Source organism: Pan troglodytes, chromosome 10, assembly GCF_028858775.2.
Source record: "Pan troglodytes isolate AG18354 chromosome 10, NHGRI_mPanTro3-v2.0_pri, whole genome shotgun sequence".
Classification (NCBI taxonomy): Eukaryota; Metazoa; Chordata; class Mammalia; order Primates; family Hominidae; genus Pan; species Pan troglodytes.
The window spans coordinates 126,543,429-126,562,255 of record NC_072408.2 but is presented as its reverse complement, the minus strand read 5'-3'; the positions used below and the strand labels follow the sequence as shown (position 1 = coordinate 126,562,255).

Here is an 18,827-nt window from a genome sequence, read left to right as displayed (position 1 = left end):
AGTTGGGCCATCCATTTAGTTGTCACTAGGTTAGACCCTATGGAAGGAAGTTTGGGGTTCAGCAAGGGCTGTGTTCCAGGAGCACTTTGAGCTGAATCTTTTCCCCCAGAGAATTACAATCTCCAGGATTTTTTTCCCCCTTAGGTTTCTCTCTTCAGAGATCTCCCAAAACAGTCCCATCTTAATCTAAACCAGCTTAGTAGGCTGTGTTTTGGGTCTTTGAGTCGTTCTAGGTTTTGATACTTCTAAGCAGTTTGCTGGAGAGGTGAGGGAGATCTGCAGAGAACTAGAAAGAATACCATTCTTTCTCCTTGGTCCTTTTTCTCCAGGGCCTGCCTTCATGAGTTACTGGGGTGCCCTTGTACAGTAATCTAAGGAGGCCCCCTTCTGTCCCTACACAGACTCACAGAAGAAATAAACAGGCCTGTCAAAGGAGTGAAATGTTAGTATCTCTTGCATCCTCCTGGACCTTACTTAATCCCATATGTGAGGGACTGACACTGAGTGGTGATGAGTAAATGGTCCCCACGTTCGTCATGCCGGGATCATGCTTATGAGGCCAGATCAGGAGACAGCTAACCCAGGAATGGCCCTAGTCCACTTAGTGAGGAGACATGTCTAACTCCGTGTCCGTCTACCTCCCGTGGAAACGGGCTCAACCCTAATGAGACTGTGATTTTGTTTGGATCCTCCCACCACCCCCACCAGGAAGGCCCAAGAAGAGATGATTTCTGAACTCAGGCAACAGAAATTTTACCTGGAGACACAGGCTGGGAAGTTGGAGGCCCAGAACCGAAAACTGGAGGAGCAGCTGGAGAAGATCAGCCACCAAGACCACAGTGACAAGAATCGGCTGCTGGAACTGGAGACAAGATTGCGGGAGGTGAGAGCGAGGAGTCATCTCCTGGGAGGATTTGCTGGGCGATTCGGGCTCTGAACAAGTCAGCTTTCGAGCACAAATCAATATCTATACAAGAGACATTGTGCTTGGTGGTTAAGGGGGCAGACTTGAGGCAGGAGAAAAGGGTCTGGAGGCAAGGAACCTAAGGCCAATTCATGCTGAATCAAGGAAAAACACCAAGGTTTATGGGCAGGGAATCTGAGGCCCTTGTGCTAACCTCTTTTTTTTTTTTTTTAAGAGAGTCTTGCTCTGTTGTCCAGGCTGGAGTGCAGTGGTGCGATCTTGGTTCACTGCAGCCTCCGCCTCCTGGGTTCAAGTGATTCTCGTGCCTCAGCTTCTCGAGTAGCTGGGACTACAGGCGCCTGGCACCACACCCAGCCAATTTTTGTAGAGACAGGGTTTTGCCATGTTGACCAGACTGGTCTTGAACTTCTGACCTCAAGTGATCCACCCGCCTCAGCTTCCCAAAGTGCTGGGGTTACAGGCGTGAGCCACCATGCCTGGCCAATTTGTGCTAGCTTTCTAAAAGAGAAAACACCAGGTTCTGTGGGCAGGGAACCTAAAGCCCATTCCTGCTGACTTCCCAGAGCTGGATCGAAAGGAAAACACATGGGGCTGGAGGCAGGGAACCTGAGGCCAATTAACGCAAACTTCCTAAAGCTGAACCAAAAGGAAAATCCTCATCTTCCCACGCCCCAGTAGTGAAAGATGGAAGAGGCTCCTCTCCCTGCAATGCTCCAAAAGATGGAAGACTACTCTCCCTGCAACCCCCTCCCCCCACCTTCCACCATTGCTCAGATGGAAAGGAAGAGCACCTTGGATGGGCCGCGGGCCAAGGAGGGACTATCTCTTCATCTGCATAGGGCACCAGTTCGCCTCAGCCTGTAATTAGCCACAGACCGAATCCTTTATTCAGATAAGGAGTAACCAATAGGAACCCCAAAAGGAGTACTTAAAACCCAGAAAACTTTGTAACTGGGCCCTTGAGCCACTTGCTGGGGCCACTCCCACCCTGTGGAGTGCGTTCTTGCTTTAACAGATCCCTGCTTTCTCTGCTTCATTCCTGTGTTTCGTTCCTTTGTTACTTTGTGCGTTTTGTCCAATTCTTTGTTCAAAATAGACAACTTAGACCCCAGGCCCTCCTTCTGGTAACAGACTGGGCCATGGGGATCTGGGTTAGAATTCCACCTCCACTCCTTACTGGTTTTATGACCTCTTACTAGTTTTGCAAGCTGCCTCATCTCTCTGCTGGGCTTCAGTTTCTTCATCTGTAAAATGTCAGTGATAATGTATCTCCTTTATAGGGTCCTGTGGGGAGTGTGTCAATTTGTGCATCTGTCAAATGGGAGCAGAGCAATTCCTCCTTTATCAAGATGTAATGACAGCCCCGTGACCTAGTCAGAGCTTAGCCATGGTGGCCCAGTGCTGGTGGCAGAGGTCTGTCTCATAATGACGGTGGGAGATTAAAAGACAAAACCAAATTTAGGTGTGATTGATGAAAGGTAGCTCTCTTCAAAAACATAAGGAGGCTGGGAAGAGTGGCCAGGTTTTGGGGAGGAAAATACAACAAATTGGGTTGTAGACATGTTGAGGTTGATTGAAGCCATAAGGTTACATTTATGTAGTCACTGTATATTTGTCAAATGTCTGCTGTGTGCCAATTTGTAGCCTGGGTCTACAGTGGCGACAAGACAGACCTGTTCCTGACACGAGGGCTTTTAGCCTAGCAGCAGGGTTCGCTGGCACCAGCAGAGACACAACTGGAGTTCAGGATAGTGATTGTTGGAAGCTGGACACCCAGGCTGGGAGGGAAGATACAGTGTCTCATGTAAAATAGTTGCTCAAATATTTGTGATGGAATTCTTCAAAAAGCAGATGATCTTTCTTAAGGAAGGTCCTGTTAAGCAGACAGCAGTCTGAGGTCTAAGCCTCGGGTAGTACTCATGTTTATGCATGTCTTTATTTGTCTTGGAGTATTAAAATGAAGTCAGTTCTCCAAGGGACAGTAACAATGTGTTATCTCATGTTTTTTAGGGGTTGTCAAGGTGTGAACTCCTCCATTAGGGTCACCTGGAGTGTCTGGTTTTATTTTCATTTTTTCTAGCAATGGGGTCTTGCTATGTTGCCCAGGCTGGTCTTGAGCTCCTGGCTTTATTTATTTATTTATTTTTCTTTTATTATTTCTTAGGTCAGGATTTCTCAGAAGGAGGACGTCTGGCTTTAAGCAGTCCTCCCTCCTTGGCCTCCAAAGTGCTAGGATTACAGGCATGAGCCTTAAGCCTTAGGCGATGGTTTAACTTTTATCATCCAGGCTATACTTTCACTCTTCTGTAAGTTTAACAGCAAGATCACGGGAGATTCGCCCTTAAGTTTGAGTCTAAACAATCCAGATGGACTTCTCTAGCTTGGGGGCCTTGACTGGCTGTCTCTTGCCTTCACTTTGCACAAATGTTCCTCTTAGGAGACTGCCCTGCTGCTGTAGCTCATCTGGGCTATTAAAGTGTCCCAGGGAAGCTGTTGTTTTTCACTTGAATCAGTAGAGCCAGCCCCTCAAGGATGGTAAGAGAAACTTCAAACGTTTCACGAGAGGTTCAGGCTCTATATTCTCCCTGGGAGTTTTGCAGTTTAGCTCTAAATATAACCGGATCAGTCCCTCTTCTTTTGGCCACATGCTGCTACTGAGATTGAGGGCAGAGGCCTCCACCTGGAGTTTGATCCGCCTTAAAGGACCTGGGCCTTCCCCCAACTTTGTGTGTGCAGCGTTAGCTCTTCTCTAGCCAGGTGTGTGGAGTCACAAAGATGCAGGCTCCCGGGTTCTTCCTTCATTGTATAGCATCCAGCTCCCGCTCCTCCCCTTGAGTCACTGTCACCTGCCTCTCTTGGTTTTGCCAAATGGCATCGGAAGCATTTTCAGGCTTGCTAGTAGAGGTCCACTCTGCTGTGACTGCTGGTGTTTTAGTAAGACAGAAGGGTACAGTGTTTACCCTGTACATGGTCAAGTGCAATGGTCAGGACACGTAGGGATGTTGCAGGAATACAGCAACATGTTACATGGACTCTTGAGCCAGACTTTCTGGGTTTGAATGCCAGTCCTGCCTTTTAAAAAGATTTTTATAGCTGTGTGACATTTGCTCAGTTACCTAATCTCTCAGTGCCACAGTTTGCTTATCTGTAAAATGGAGGTAATAGTAGTACCTCCCTCAGTGAGTTGTTCTGAAAATGAAATGAGTTAATTCAGGGCCCAGTGTGTTGTGAGGACCGTATTTGCTGCTGTGACATCGTCGTCATCACCATCATCACTAGAGAGAGATAATAGCCATGGCTTCAGCTGTCACTGATTTTTTAAGGCCTCCCGGATCCAGGTTGCCAATCCAGACCTTTCTTTTGAGTTTCTGACCCATTGTCTTACTAGTAGACTACTTATTAGTAGACGTTAGACATCTCCACTTGGATGTCTCCTGCAGGGCTCAAGTTCAACATGTTAAGACTGAATTTCTTATCTTTTGCCTCAGACTGGCCCTTTCTCTCCTATTCTGTCATAGCAATGGTCTATTTGTGTAATTCACCTGTCCAGAAATGTGGGAGTCATCTTTTTTTCTTTTTTTTTTTTTTTTTGAGGCAGAGTCTCGCTCTGTCACCCAGGCTGGAGTACAATGGCGCAATCTTGGCCCACTGCAACCTCTGCCTGCCAGGTTCAAGTGATTCTCCTGCCTCAGCCTCCTGAGTAGCTGGTACTACAGGTGTGTGCCACCACACCCAGCTAATTTTTTGTTATTTTTAGTAGAGACGGGGTTTCACCATGCTGGCCAGGCTGGTCTCGAACTCCTGACCTCGTGATCTGCCCACCTCGGCCTCCCAAAGTGCTGGGATTACAGGTGTGAGCCATTGCACCCGGCTGGGAGTCATCTTTGACTCCCTTATGTCCTTTGTTCTCTGCCCCACATCAAATTCACCACTAAATCCTGTTGGTTTTGCAGGTTACATCTTTTGCAAGTGTTTCTTCTCTTCACCCCTATGGGCTTCGGGATGTGGGTGCCACCTTTTCTAGGGAGGAGCCTTCTCCGACCCTCTGAAGCTGGGTTGGAGGTCTCCTTTTTATCCCCACGGCTTTCAGGGCATAGCTCATCGCAGTGTGTTCTTCTTGGCAGTCCCCTTAGACAGCAGGCTCTCTGAGGGCAGCAAGCATCTCTGAGTTGCTTGACATTGATCTTTAGGACCACACTGTCCATGTTTGTCAGGTCAATAGATGTGTCGTGGTCTCCCTCACCCCCATACCTTTGGATGTCTTGCTTCCCCTGCCTGGAATTTTCTTTCACCTCTTACCTGCTTGTTTGACTCCTGCATATTCTTCAACAGAATTTAACAGATCCAGAGTTAGCTCCTCTACCCACCTGTGGTATTCCTGCAACATCCCTACATGTCCTGACCGTTGCACTTGACCATGATATATGGTCATGGTTGGTTTTCATTTTTCTCCCCACTTGAAGGCAGAGACTGTCTTTCATCTCCATATTCCATTTTCCACAGAAATTGCTGAGTAAATTTTTGTTAAATGAATGATGAAAGATTGAATAGATAGGTGGATGGATGAGCAGATGGAGGGAAGAATGATTAACTTCTAATGTGACATTAAAGCAGATTACCTAATGAGGACACATCAGAGAAAGCGTGTTTAAAATAAATAGAATTCAGTCTGTTGTTTCATTTACAATCGAATTGAAAAGATGTCCTTGTTACTAATATGTTGTTATTTATATCTGCTTAGCTTTAAATGTTTTTCTAATAAGAGTAATCATCATCATTTTCATTAGTGATTCTTGCTGTGTGGCTTTTCCTTTTAAAGTCTTCCCAGGCATTTGAATATATGTAAGTAAGGGGTGGTTAGGAGATATAGCCCTTACCTGTTCTTACTCCTGTTGAATTCAGAGATGCATGGAAGTCAGGCCCATTTTGTTGCATTTTCCTCTCCTCTATCGAGTGCCGAGAAGGTGGTTCCAAGACCAGGTTTCAGCTGCAGATTGAGTAGCAGGTCATGTCTTCACTTTCTCTTTTGTTCAGACCAAGCAAGGGTTTATCTCTCTTTCTCTCTGTCTCTCTCTCTCTCTCAGGTCAGTCTAGAGCATGAGGAGCAGAAACTGGAGCTCAAGCGCCAGCTCACAGAGCTACAGCTCTCCCTGCAGGAGCGCGAGTCACAGTTGACAGCCCTGCAGGCTGCACGGGCGGCCCTGGAGAGCCAGCTTCGCCAGGCGAAGACAGAGCTGGAAGAGACCACAGCAGAAGCCGAAGAGGAGATCCAGGCGCTCACGGTAGGTCTGGGGAGCAACATCTTCAGGTTGCTAAAGGCCTCAGCTAGGATGAGTGTGGAACTGGCACTGAGTATACTGGCTCACCCTTAGAAATTCCAGGAGGGAAAACATGATCCACAAAGATATTCAGTGGCCAGGAAATTGGCTTACATAGGCTGCTGCTTCATTGGAACTAGTAGATGAGCTTGGTTGGTTATATTCAAACTTTTCTTAGTATCTTGAATAGTTCCTCCTTTACTTATATATTTTCCTTCTTTTGAAAAAATCATCATTATATTTTAAAGTTTGGTTTCAGTTTGTTTAAAAGTTTGTTTACCTTGGCCTTCTACTTTAGTTTTCAATAATCATTTAAAATAATAATAATAATCTTATATCTTATAGTAGTTTTTCTACCATATTTTTACTTTTTGTTAACCTTACTCATGTTACTTCTTTTTTTTTTTTTTTCAAGCTGTAGATTCTGCTTCCTGTCTTTTGTATGCATCTGGTATGAACTGGATGGGAAAAATTCTACTGAATGAAAGATTCTTTCTCTAAAAGGGACCTGGCTTCCTTGTTCTTTCTGAGAGACTAGTTTACTTAGCTGGAGAGTATTCTCAGGAGGTAGAACTTGGAGCGGGGGTGTTACTGGATTGAAACCTTAGTTCTTTTTAGAAGTCTGAAATGGATTTTTTGTGGGGCCATTTTCCCCACATTTGATCATTCCCACAGAGACTGACCCAGAATAACAAAACTCACAAAAATCTGATATGTGAAATGCCAACTTAACTTGAAGGGGGAAATGCAACTGCCAAGTTGACTAGGGTACTCTGGGTGGCCAATCTTCACATTTTCTTTTTCCCATTCAGGGAAGTATACTTAGAAAATCCCGTTAATCTTGGAAGGATCCCTGGAGGACCTAGACTGTGAGCATAGAAGGCCAAATGAATTTTAATGGCTGGTGTCAACCAAGCTCATACATTTCTCATAGTATCATACTGTACCTGCCAAGCAGACAGGCACACACCTGCCTGCTGGTCAGGGTGCCCTCTCCTGTGGGCCAGTCACAATACAGCTGATTGGGTTTAGTGTTTTTTTAATGAGCCACCTAAATAGGTACCTTATTCATTCTGACTCAACTTAGATGCTGTCCCCATTTCTGTCAGTGAACATCTCTAAACCTCTCTTTGATTGGGGTTACTTCCGTGGAATGAATGGCCATGTACATTCATTGCTTACACTTTACCTCGAGGTAATGCACGTGTACATCTCTATCTATCTATCTATCTATCTATCTATCTATCTATATCTATATATATTTAACGTAGTTTCATTCTTAGAAGTTATTGCCCATTGTTGGGTTTGGGGATCCCAGTATCTGAACCAAACTGGGAATGTGATCTGACAGTGCCAGGGTCTGTATAGGACCAGTCCAAGGTTTAGTGGCTTCCAGTATGTTTGTGCATCCTAGATTTTCTAGGACTTACACCAAGTTCAGATATTGACTGCACATTTAGGTTCCATAGTCTCTATGAGAACACTCATTAAATGATGCCACATCATGCCCCCAAAATTTGCTTTGGCAAAAAATAACCACAGTATGTCTTTGTGTATACTGTCTTGTTTCACAGTGGACTGAAAACCACTTGGAAAGATGCAACACAGTAAAACAGAACAAAATAAGAAACAAAAGGCAAAGAGAAAATAAGTCTGTAGAAGAAAAAATGGAGCTAGGAATGAAGTTGATATATAAGAGTTCATGCCAAGAAGGCTTATAGACTTGCTGGAGTTGGGAGTTGGGTGGGTGGAGAGAGAGAGAGAGACAGATAACATTTCTTAGCTTTTAAAGGGAGGCACCTAAATTTCAACCACTATTATATTTAACGCAACGTATATTAATATTTTCCTCCTGTACCTATACCCAACCTCTGAAAGAAAAAGAGACATCAGCAATTTAATCCATATTTAATAAGCCCTTGCTATGGGCCCAATGCTGTGTCTTTAGCTTTTTCTCCCCAGGGGATTGGTCTGTAATTCCTCAAATCTGTTTATTTCAGAGCAGCCGAGAAGGACACATTTATCTCGCTGCTCTGTTGGAATTGGGAAGGAGGGGTGACTGTGTATCTTATCCTGGCCCTGTTTGGAAGGAAGAGGGCATAAAATAGAGCACGTGTCACTGCTCTTTATCTATGGGGAAATTAGTCCTTTAAATCCTTTCTTGCTGCTGGTTGGAATGTGCTGTGTCTGATGGCTGCTGGAAGCTGAGCACAGCAGCAAGTCACGACTTAATTTAGTTAGATGAGATCACTGCCTCAAAGCATCTTCTTAAAGAAAAAAAAATAAGGAAACAAACCTCCCTTGGTTTAGAAACTAGGGCTCTGTTGCTCTTGCAGATGAAGATGCTGTGGAAAAAACAGGGCTTCTTCAAATGATGGCAGAAGTGCCTTCCTCCAACAGCTGTTTGCAAACCCATCATACGGAAATCCAAACTCCATTTCCATTTGCTTCCATTCAGTTTCAAGGCTGTGGGCTTTTCCTTCCCCCTTCTCTTGATTATGTTCCATAAACCTGGTTATGGACAGCATGTGTTTGTTGCCTGAATGGGTTAGTTGAATTTGTTCTGAAAAACGTCTTTTCCAAGAAAAAGCGAAAATGGTCCCAAAATGCCACACTTTCCAACTTTCTCATTGTTTGAGACCCAAGTGGAGACCCTGCACAAGCATCAGTCAAATGAAATCAGCTGGATCTAAAATGATCGCCTAGGAGATTTGTGAGTTTCACAGCAGGCTGTTTTGTCAATAAAAGGGAATAGTCAAATGTGCTATGATTGTTTAATTGTAAGAGGCAGTCATCTCCTAGCCTGTGAAAGGGAGCAGTTACCTTGTTTGGCCTCCATCCCTGGGCCAAATGAGATGGAGCACAGTTAAATTAAAGCTCTCAATTGAAGAGTCTTGGCGGTGCAGCTGGGAGGCCTTTGTTGCCGTTTCTAATGCTTGCCTCTTCTCCACTTTCACTTCACCCATCCTATCAAATTTAAACAGAAACATGCTTTTAAGATACTTCCATACTTATTGCTGGAAAAGAGACATTTCAGCCTGAACTTGATATTTAAGACTCCATCTCAAGGGAGATAATTTGAGTCTGCACACCTTATAGCACACGATGTGTGATGTGGTATAAGCATCACTCTGAAGAGGACCACCAGGCAAGAGGCGTGCTGTGTGCTCTGTGTACACCAGCCAGGCCTCACGAACACATTTTGTGTTTTCGCTCCTGTGTTCTTTTACTGATTCTGTCAAGTGACTAATGTTGAATAATCAAGAGTTGAAAGCTAGAGACACTAATGAAAGGAATCCTTCTCCCTGCATAGCGTGATGATGGGATCCCAAAGTCATCCTCTTTGATTTGTTAAAATCATGAGTCAGTGCACGTTCTCATTCTCGTACATAAATATCAAGCCCTCTGTTTAATTAATTAGTAAGCCATCGGCATGATAGCCAAGATGTGAAATCGGGGCACGTAAGGTGACATTCTTGCCTGGTGCCTGCCTTCACCCGGAAAGGGGGTGGGTGCACAGAAGCCTAACCGTTCTAGAATCCTGACCATGGATCCCAGAAGGTGGTCAGACATCTACACGCTTGTTTCCTTTCTTCAGTTCTGCAGATATTTTGCTCCCTCAAGGCTACATTGTAGTTTACTTTTCTTTCTTCTTCTTGTAACTTTCCTGAAAATTAAGGCATAAATACTTCCAAAAGAAAGTATCTCTCTGGTCTTAGGGGCAGACTGGCTGCAGCCTGTCCGTCCACATTTTTGCCACCCAACTCCTAGGTTAGTGGTTCCCAAAGTGGATCTGTGGACTCCTGGGTTTCCCAAGATCAGATGGTTTTTTTCCCTTTTTTTTTTTTTTTTTTTGAGACAGGGTCTCACTATGTCACCCAGGCTGGAGTGCAGTGGTGCAATTGTCAGCACACTGCAGCCTTGACTCCCGGGCTCAAGAGTGATACTCCCACCTCAGCCTCCCAAGTAGCTGGGACTATAGGTGCTCGCCACACACCTGGTTAACTTTTGTATTTTTTTGTGAAGAAGAGGTTTCACCATGTTTCCCAGGCTGGTCTTGAACTCCTGGGCTCAAGCAATTCGCCTGCCTTGGTCTCTCAAAGTGCTGGGATTACAGACATGAGCCATTATGCCTGGCTGTCAGACTGTTTTCATAACAATACTAAGATGTAATTTGACACTTTTCACTGTGTTAATATTTGCACTGATGGTGCAAAAGCAATGTTAGTGTTATTTTAAAAGAAATAAAAAATAAATATTTGAAAAATATCTGTCTTAATTTTTTTTTTTTTTTTTTGAGATGGAGTCTCACTCTCTTGCCAGGCTGGAGTGCAGTGGCGTGATCTCTGCTCACTGCAACTTCCACCTCCTGGGTTCAGGCGATTCTCCTGCCTCAGCCTCCCGAGTAGCTGGGACTACAGGTGCTCGCCCACCAAGCCCGGTTAATTTTCGTATTTTTAGTGAGTCACGGGTTTCACCATGTTGGCCAGGATGGTCTCGATCTCTTGACCTTGTGATCCACCTGCCTCTGCCTCCCAAAGTGCTGGGATTACAGGCTTGAGCCACTGTGCCAGGCCTAATTTTTTTTTTTTTTTTTTTTTGAGATGGAGTCTCCCTCTGTTGCCCAGGCTGGAGTGCAATGGCACGATCTCGGCTCACTGCAACCTCCACCTCCTGGGTTCAAGCGATTTTCCTACCTCAGCCTCCTGAGTAGCTGGGATTACAGGCGTGCGCCACCACTCCCAGCTAATTTTTAAATTTTTAGTAGAGAAGGGGTTTCACCGTGTTGGTCAGGCTGGTCTCGAACTCCTGACCTTGTGATCCACCTGCTTCAGCCTCCCAAAGTGCTGGAATTACAGGCGTGAGCCACTGCGCCTGGCCATCTCAGTCTTAATTTCTAATGTTGCAAGTGTAGGTGGATACTACATAAACAAGAGCTCTTTGGGGTCCTCAGTAATTTTTAAGAGTGTAGATATTTATTCTCTGTAGCACCTAATATCTAATTAACACTCACACATTTCATTGAGAGCATCCAAAGCTTGTCTTATGTGTTTTGCTGTCTTTATGTATATATTCTATTGCATGAGCTTTTGCCTTTTTGTGTATTTGTTTTATAACTTATTTCAAAAAACATAAAACATATGACTTACCATTTTCTTACTGTGACTAGTTCAGTAGTTAAGTGCTTACAGTATGTCTAGCAACCACAACAGGGTCAGTTCTACATTTTGTGTTTATATTTCATAAACAGTAATAAATCAAAAGCCATAATGACTGTGGTTCATTATATTAACTTTCAGAGAGGATTGCTTGACATGATCCAAAGGCCCCATAATGGTTAATTTTAATGGAAATGGATCAGTATTAATGACTGAAATTTCAGACTCCAGTGGGAGAGTTAAATGAGTTTTTAATGGTGCTGTGTTATTTGAAACTTTGCTATTAATAAGAAAGTGGAATAGGGCTTCTGTCCCTGTGGATAAGCCAGTGAGCTTTTTTATGGTCACCACTTATGCTTTGAAGGAGCTAACTCCACTCTCAGCTTCCTGTTTCTGTTTTTGAGAGATTTCACACCAAATAGTCATTTAGAGCAGAGACTGGCAAATTACAGGCCAAATTTTAGTCTGTCACTGTTTTCTGTAAATAAAGTTTTATTAGAACACATTAGAAACAAACATGTCCGTTTGTTTACATATCGTTTGTGGCTGCTTTTGCTCTAGAAGAGTAGAGTTAAGTAGTTCTAACCAAGACTGGATGCTCTGGAAATTTTAAGGAAATTTCCTTATCTGGCATTTTAAGGAAAAAATTTGCCGATTCCTGACCAAGAATCTGTTAACATAAGGGCCTTATTCTTTCTCTAGGAAGAATCCTTGCCTTTGGTTTTTGGTGATCATGGAAGACACTAAAGGGGGTTGTGTGGTCCTTGGGTCTAGGCTGCTTCTTGGTCACAGATGAGATTTTGACATAGTGCAGATAGCCACAGTCTTACTTTGGATAAGCAGTATTCTTATCTTAACAAAGGAATAAATCTCTCATTATTGCTGGGCAAAAAGCAGGTAGATTTTTAGAAAAAAAATTAAGATCTGTTAAATTAGTCCATAGAATATAGGCTAGTTATTTAGGAAGTCAATTCTAAACAATATCTTTTTATTTATAAATCTGTCTGTGATTCTGTCTATGCAACTATCTATTTTTTGGTATTTTATACATTTTTTAATTGATAATCACAGTCATACATATTTTTGAGATACATGTGACATTTTGATACATGCCTACAATGTGTAATGATCAAATCAGGGTAATTGGGATATCCATCACCTCAAACATTTATCTTTTCTTTGTATTGGGAACACTATAATTCTCTTCTGGCTATTTTCAGCAACTAATCTATTTTTGTTTTGTTTTGTTTTACCATCTCTCCAGGGCTCTTCATTCATTTGTGTAGATCCAAATTTCTGGTTGCCATTTTCCATCTGTCGGAAGGACTTTCTTTAACATTTCTTATAGCACAGGTCTGCTGGTGTCAAATTCCTTCAACTTTTGTATGTTTGAAAAAGTTTTTATATTACCTTCATTTTTTAAGAGGTATTTTTGCTGGGTATAGAATTCTATGTGGACAGGTTTTTTTTTTTTGTTTTTTTTTTTTTTTGTTTTTTTTTTTTTTGCTTGTTTCTTCTGTTTTTTATTTCAGCACTTTGAAGATATTGCTTTACTGTGTTCTGGCTTTTCATGCCCACTCCTTCTCCCCATCTTGGTGAGAAATCTGTCTTTCTCATTTTTGTTTCTCTTAATGTAACATGTATTTTTCTCTGGCTGTTTTTTTTTTTTAAGATTTTATTATTGGATTTAAACAGTTTCATTATAGTGTGCTTTAGGTTAATTTTCTTCACATTTCTTATGCTTGGTACTTACTTGTTGAATATTTTGCATCTGTGGGTTTATGGCTTTCATCAACTTTGGAAAATTTGTGGCCATTATTTCTTGAAATATTTTTTCTGTCTCCTGTACTCCTTCTGGGTCTCTAATTGCATGTGTGTTAGGCTACTTGAAGTTGTCCACAACTCCCTGATGCTCTGCATTTTTTGAAAATGCCTTTTTCTTTTCTCATTGTGTTTCATTTTGGTTTCTACTTCTTGTCTTCTACTTCTTTGTTTCTACTTGTCTTCAAGTTCACTAATCTTTTCTTCTAAAGTATCTAATCTGCCATTATAAACTTACAACAGTATTTATGGAAAAATAGACATATTAGAAAAAACATCACAGCTCTAAAATTTTTGATTCAGTTATCTTATAGACTTTTTTTTTTTTTTTTGAGACGGAGTCTCGCCCTGTTGCCCAGGCTGGAGTGCGGTGGCGTGATCTCAGCTCACTGCAAGCTCTGCCTCCCAGTTCACACCATTCTCCTGCCTCAGCCTCCAGAGTAGCTGGGACTACAGGCATCTGCCACCACACCCGGCTAATTTTTTGTATTTTTTAGTAGAGACCATCCTGTTAGCCAGGATGGTCTTAATCTCCTCACCTCGTGATCTGCCCGCCTCGGCTTCCCAAAGTGCTGGGATTACAGGCGTGAGCCACTGCGCCTGGCCTCTTATAGACCTTCTTATGGAGACTTTTTTTTTTTTTATAATTAAATAGAAGGATCACTCTTACATCTGCCCTAAACTGGGTTCCGGGTTCTTATTTGGGTTTTCATACATAAGCAGATGGGACCATATCCACTTTGTCTATCAAGTGAAAAGTCTGTTAGGGCATCTTTGACTCCTCTTTCCTCTTGGCCACACATCTATCAGTAAGTCCTTTTCCTTATGTTTTCAAAGGAGATCTCAGTTTCATCCACTTTCTGTTTGGTTTGTTTGTTTGTTTTTGCCACCATCCTTCTCCAAGCCACCATCATCTCTCGCTTGAATGACAGTAACAATACCTTTAGCGGTTACCCTGCTACGTTCTACCTTTGTTCTATTTTGATCCTCTTCTCCCTGTAACATCTACAGTGATCTTAAAACAACAGTAAAATCCGTCACTTTCTTTCTTAAAATTTTCCATTGGTTTTCAATTAATTGAATTTTGAATGAAACCTAAATTCTTTACTGGACCTTACAGATTCTTGGTCTCTGCCTTGGTCCCTGTGATCATCTTGGGCTACTTTTTTTTCTTCTTTGCTGTGCTTTTTCAAAAGTTGACCACAACCCACAGAATACATTTTACTTGCAATGCAATAGAAGGGAGTATATATACTGTATTTCACTGTTTCTAAGGTATCTGAAATCAAGGTGCATATTACAGTCATATACAGACATAAACATGTCATAGTTTAACAGCACTTTTTCTTTCTTAATGTTACATAAAATTAGGTTTTACCATGGAAAGTACCTTAAATTTGGTTAGTTATAGTATCTAAAGCAGAAGTTTCCTATAACAGACCTCATGTTTACTACTCAAGGCACATTCTGATGTTTTCAATTCTATCTTTTTTATTCTACTTCACTGGATACAACAAACCAAAAAACCCCACTTGTCATGCTTGCTATTGGGTCACAGCTTGCAGTTTGAAAAACTCTGCTCTAGCCACTCAGTTTTTTTGGTTGTTGTTGTTCATCAAATGCACCAGACCCTTTCCTGCCTCAGGGTCTTTGCAACTGCTGCTCCCTCTGCCGTCTCCTGTCCATTGCATGGCTGGCTCCTCATCATCCTATAGGTTTCAGCTTACATGCCACCTCCTCAGAGAAGCCCTCCTTGACCATCCCATCTAAGTAAGTTTCTACCTACCTTTCTTATTCCTTTTTTTTTTTTTTTAAACTGGTCCCTATTTGTTTTCTTTATAACATTTGTCCCAATCTCTAATCACGCACTTATTCATTTCTGATCTTCCCTCACCAGAATGAAGGCATGGGTCATGGATGCCTATATCCTTCCACGGTGTCAAGCATATAGTATGCACTAAAAAAGTCCTTGTCAACTGAAAAAATGCTGCTGGTTTAAGGCAGCTTTGTCCTGGAGAAAGCCTATATATATTTATTTCAAGGCCGATGTAGAGTTTTCTGAATGTCCGCAGCTTTTAATGAAAAAACAACACACACACAAAGTCCCTTTGTCTTGGCTATTGTCCTGTGTGTGCGTTTCTGTGTGTATGTGTGTGTGTTTGTGTCAGGGAGTAGGCTGGGGAGGAGTCAGTTGGAGGGAAGAGGGAAAATACTCATCTTTTCAGAATGGGAATAGGACAAATGAAGGAGAGTAAAACTTCATCCTTTATTGCTTTTTTTTCCCTTTTCTCCTAATAGTCTGTAGGTGTTAATATAAATGTTAAAAATATTTGTACAGGGTGTGCATGTGTGGTCTAAAGAATTAATTGTTATTAACACAGCATTGTGTATTCCTGTAACTTATTTCTGGTGTTGGGGATGATTTGATTAATTAGTTCTTAGAAAAACGGATGCTGGTGCTGCATTCTCGGCTTTCCAGGCAAATTGCTATTCTCTATATTTGACCCGTAGCATGTAGAATTGTATTCTACCCTATGAAAAATTTATAATCAACTTCTTACCTTTTAGGCACATAGAGATGAAATCCAGCGCAAATTTGATGCTCTTCGTAACAGCTGTACTGTGAGTATTAATTACCCAAAGACGATTAAAATAACATGAAACTAAAACAGAGAAGGAAAAGGGGACGTCTCTTTAAAATATTGGTGACTGAGTTTTGATACGAACTTGCAGCTTGAAGAAGATAATGCAATCAACCTTATTTGGAGTTTTTGAGCCCTAGATAACCTGTTTTTGGGGGTTCTTCCAGTTTTCAAAAACTGAAACCATTCTTCATGTTTTGGGGAAGAGGATAGTTGGAAGGGTCAAAATAATTCTATTAGTGGAACAACTAATAGGTTTCAGCAGCCGCAACAAAAATCCCAAGGCAGTTCCACCTCCTGCCCCAATGTAGAAGGTTCCATGGCTAGCCCAGGTCAGAGACTCCCCTGTCACCAGGGCAGTTGTATCTGTGAGACTTCTCCAGATTGCTGCCCCTGCGGAGGAAAGACCAATGAGCTCTTCTCCTGGAGACCTAGAAATTGTAACTTTCTACCAGGCAAAATTTGGCTTTCCAACATGCAAATTCAAAATCTAGGACTCTTTGGGAGATGTTATTTATATTGAGAGAAGTAAATTCTATGAGTGGATAAGCATCTTCCATAGGTTATATAATAGAGTAGGGTCAGTGGGAATTCAGTCTATTTTTGATCAGAGTGAAGAACTGAAATAGGCCCCTTTCAGAAGATGGGGATGTTCTCCTTATTCATGTGCCCTCTCTTTTCTTTGGCCTTTTTGTCACTTTATTACCTTCTTAGTCCTCAGTGATCTTGTCCTTGTTTGTATTATTTGCATTTGTGAATTTCCAGAGACACCTCCCAGCCTCCACACACGTACATATTTTATTTTCTTGTTATGAGCCCTTTCTTTCCTCTTTAGCTACTGTAAATGAAATATTAAGTCCTAATGGTATTTTTTTCTTAATTTAGATATAAAATGTATCTAGTAAAGCACATAATAATGTAGTAATTTTAAGTATACAGCTCAATAAAATTTTTACACAGATAGACAACTGGGTAACCCCAATGTAGATCAAGATACAGAACTTTCTTAGTCCCCGAAGGCTCCCTCATGTCCCCTTCCCATCATCATCCTTCACCCAAAGGGTAACCACTATGCTGACCTCTGATAACCATAGTTTAGTCTTGCCTGTTCTTGAATGTCATATAAATGGAATCACAGAGGATGTGCTCTCTGGGGCTTAGCTTTTTTTTTCGCTTAAATGTTTTGTGAGGTTCCTCCATGTTGCTGTACCTATCAATAATTTGTTCTTTTTTTTTTTTATCACTGTGTGGTGTTTCTGGTGTATGAATAGAACTATAGTTTGTTTATCCATTCTCCTTGTTGGTAGACATTTGGATTGTTTCCATAATGGATCAAGCTGTTAGGAAACCCCGTTACACAAGGCCTTTGGTGGCTGTGAGCACTTACGTCTGGTGAACATATCCCCAAGAATTACTAGGTCATGAGATTTGCCTCTGTTTGACTTTAGTAGGGAACTGACAGACCAGTTTTTTGGTCTGTATTTCCTGATGTGATGGTGGATCGGGATGGGCCTGCCTTAAAATGTCTGTGGATTTCCTCCATCCCTCCTCCCTTCCTTGAGGAGTTGGGGGGTGACATTCTGGTAGTTTTCTGCCCTAGGATTTTAGTTTCTTGTTGTCTTCATTTCTTATTTTACACAAGAGTTATTTGCTTATATTACATACATGCACGTGAATGACCACTGAATAAAATGTAGATCATTTTATGACTATGGAATTTTTTATATTACTATTTTTTCCTTATATAAGCTTGGATTTTAAAAAATGTGTGCATTAGTAATCCTGTTCCATTCATCTGGAGTTCTTTTTTCCTTTTTTAGTCTTTTGGCATAAGAACTTTCTAAAAAACTTTTTTTACAGTTTTATTGAGGTATAATTGGTGTACTATAATCTGATGCGTTTTAAAATGTGTGTATAACTGTGAAACAGCAAAACAATCAAAATAATGAATTTTGTTATTATTTTGGATAATAAGATTATCCAAATTTTATCCTTGAGCGATAAAAACAAAATATTTATTGTATTCATGACCCTCAAAAGTTTCCTTGTACCCCTTTGTAATTCATCTTGTCCCCCATTTTAAAAATTGGAAGTTTAGTTTTAGTGGAATACACTAGTATGTAGAATGCATTTGATTACTCTCTCATGTAACTCTAATGCTCTCCAAATTTGCATTTCTGGAAAGGTGACTTCTAATCTTTGCTTCATTTACCTCTGTGTTCTGTGGCGAAGCCTATGGGGGCCTTCCCAAGTGTGTGTGTGTGAACCTGAGAGAGATGCCCTTCACCCACATTTCAGCCAGAGGAGCTGGGTAACTTAGTAGTCTAAGTCATGGGCTCTGGAATCAGATAGAGTTCAGATTATAAATTGGCCTCTTAGTAACCTACGTGTATTATCCTACTAAGCCTCTGTTTCTTTGTCTGTAAAATGGAGATAACATTGTATACCCTCAGTTCCAATCAGTACGCTCATTGATTGTAGGATGCATAATTTATTTAATAACTGCTCTTTGGGGGCTGGGTGAGGGAAGAGAGAGAGCTGCTGGTTCCAGTATACCACGTATCCACATTTCAGAAACAATACAACTTATGGAACACTGAGTCATGGGATTTGGTAGTAGTACCTCCCTCATAAGGTTGCTGCGAGAATTAAATGAGATACGTGCAAACTGCTTGCACAGGGCCTGATCCATAGAAAGTACTAAACAACATTGGTTACTACTATTATTTTATTCTCCTGGGCTTATAATATAATCTTTTGTTTGGAAAATGGCTCTGCTGCTACTTTAAAAAGTTTGAAAACCACTACTTTAGAACAACATTTGGCCACAATAGTAGGTCTCAATTATACTTTTGCAAGTTCAAGACCGCTTTAAAGACACTTCAGAGGAGTGTGTTGGAGGTTCCTTTCTTTTTTGGCATTGCCCAAGATTGTCTCCGCTAGGAAATGTCATCTTTGTCAT

The 18,827-nt window shown here is 41.7% G+C and overlaps 1 protein-coding gene across 1 annotated transcript in view; it reads left to right on the top strand.

The window, feature by feature from the left end:
- The window catches only part of CIT (citron rho-interacting serine/threonine kinase), a 191,349-nt gene that overhangs the window by 119,005 nt on the left and 53,517 nt on the right, over positions 1-18,827 (top strand). Inside the window, 3 exon segments of the mRNA NM_001329948.2 lie at positions 709-883; positions 6,010-6,207; positions 15,792-15,845. Of these exon segments, the coding sequence (NP_001316877.2) occupies positions 709-883; positions 6,010-6,207; positions 15,792-15,845 (427 nt within the window).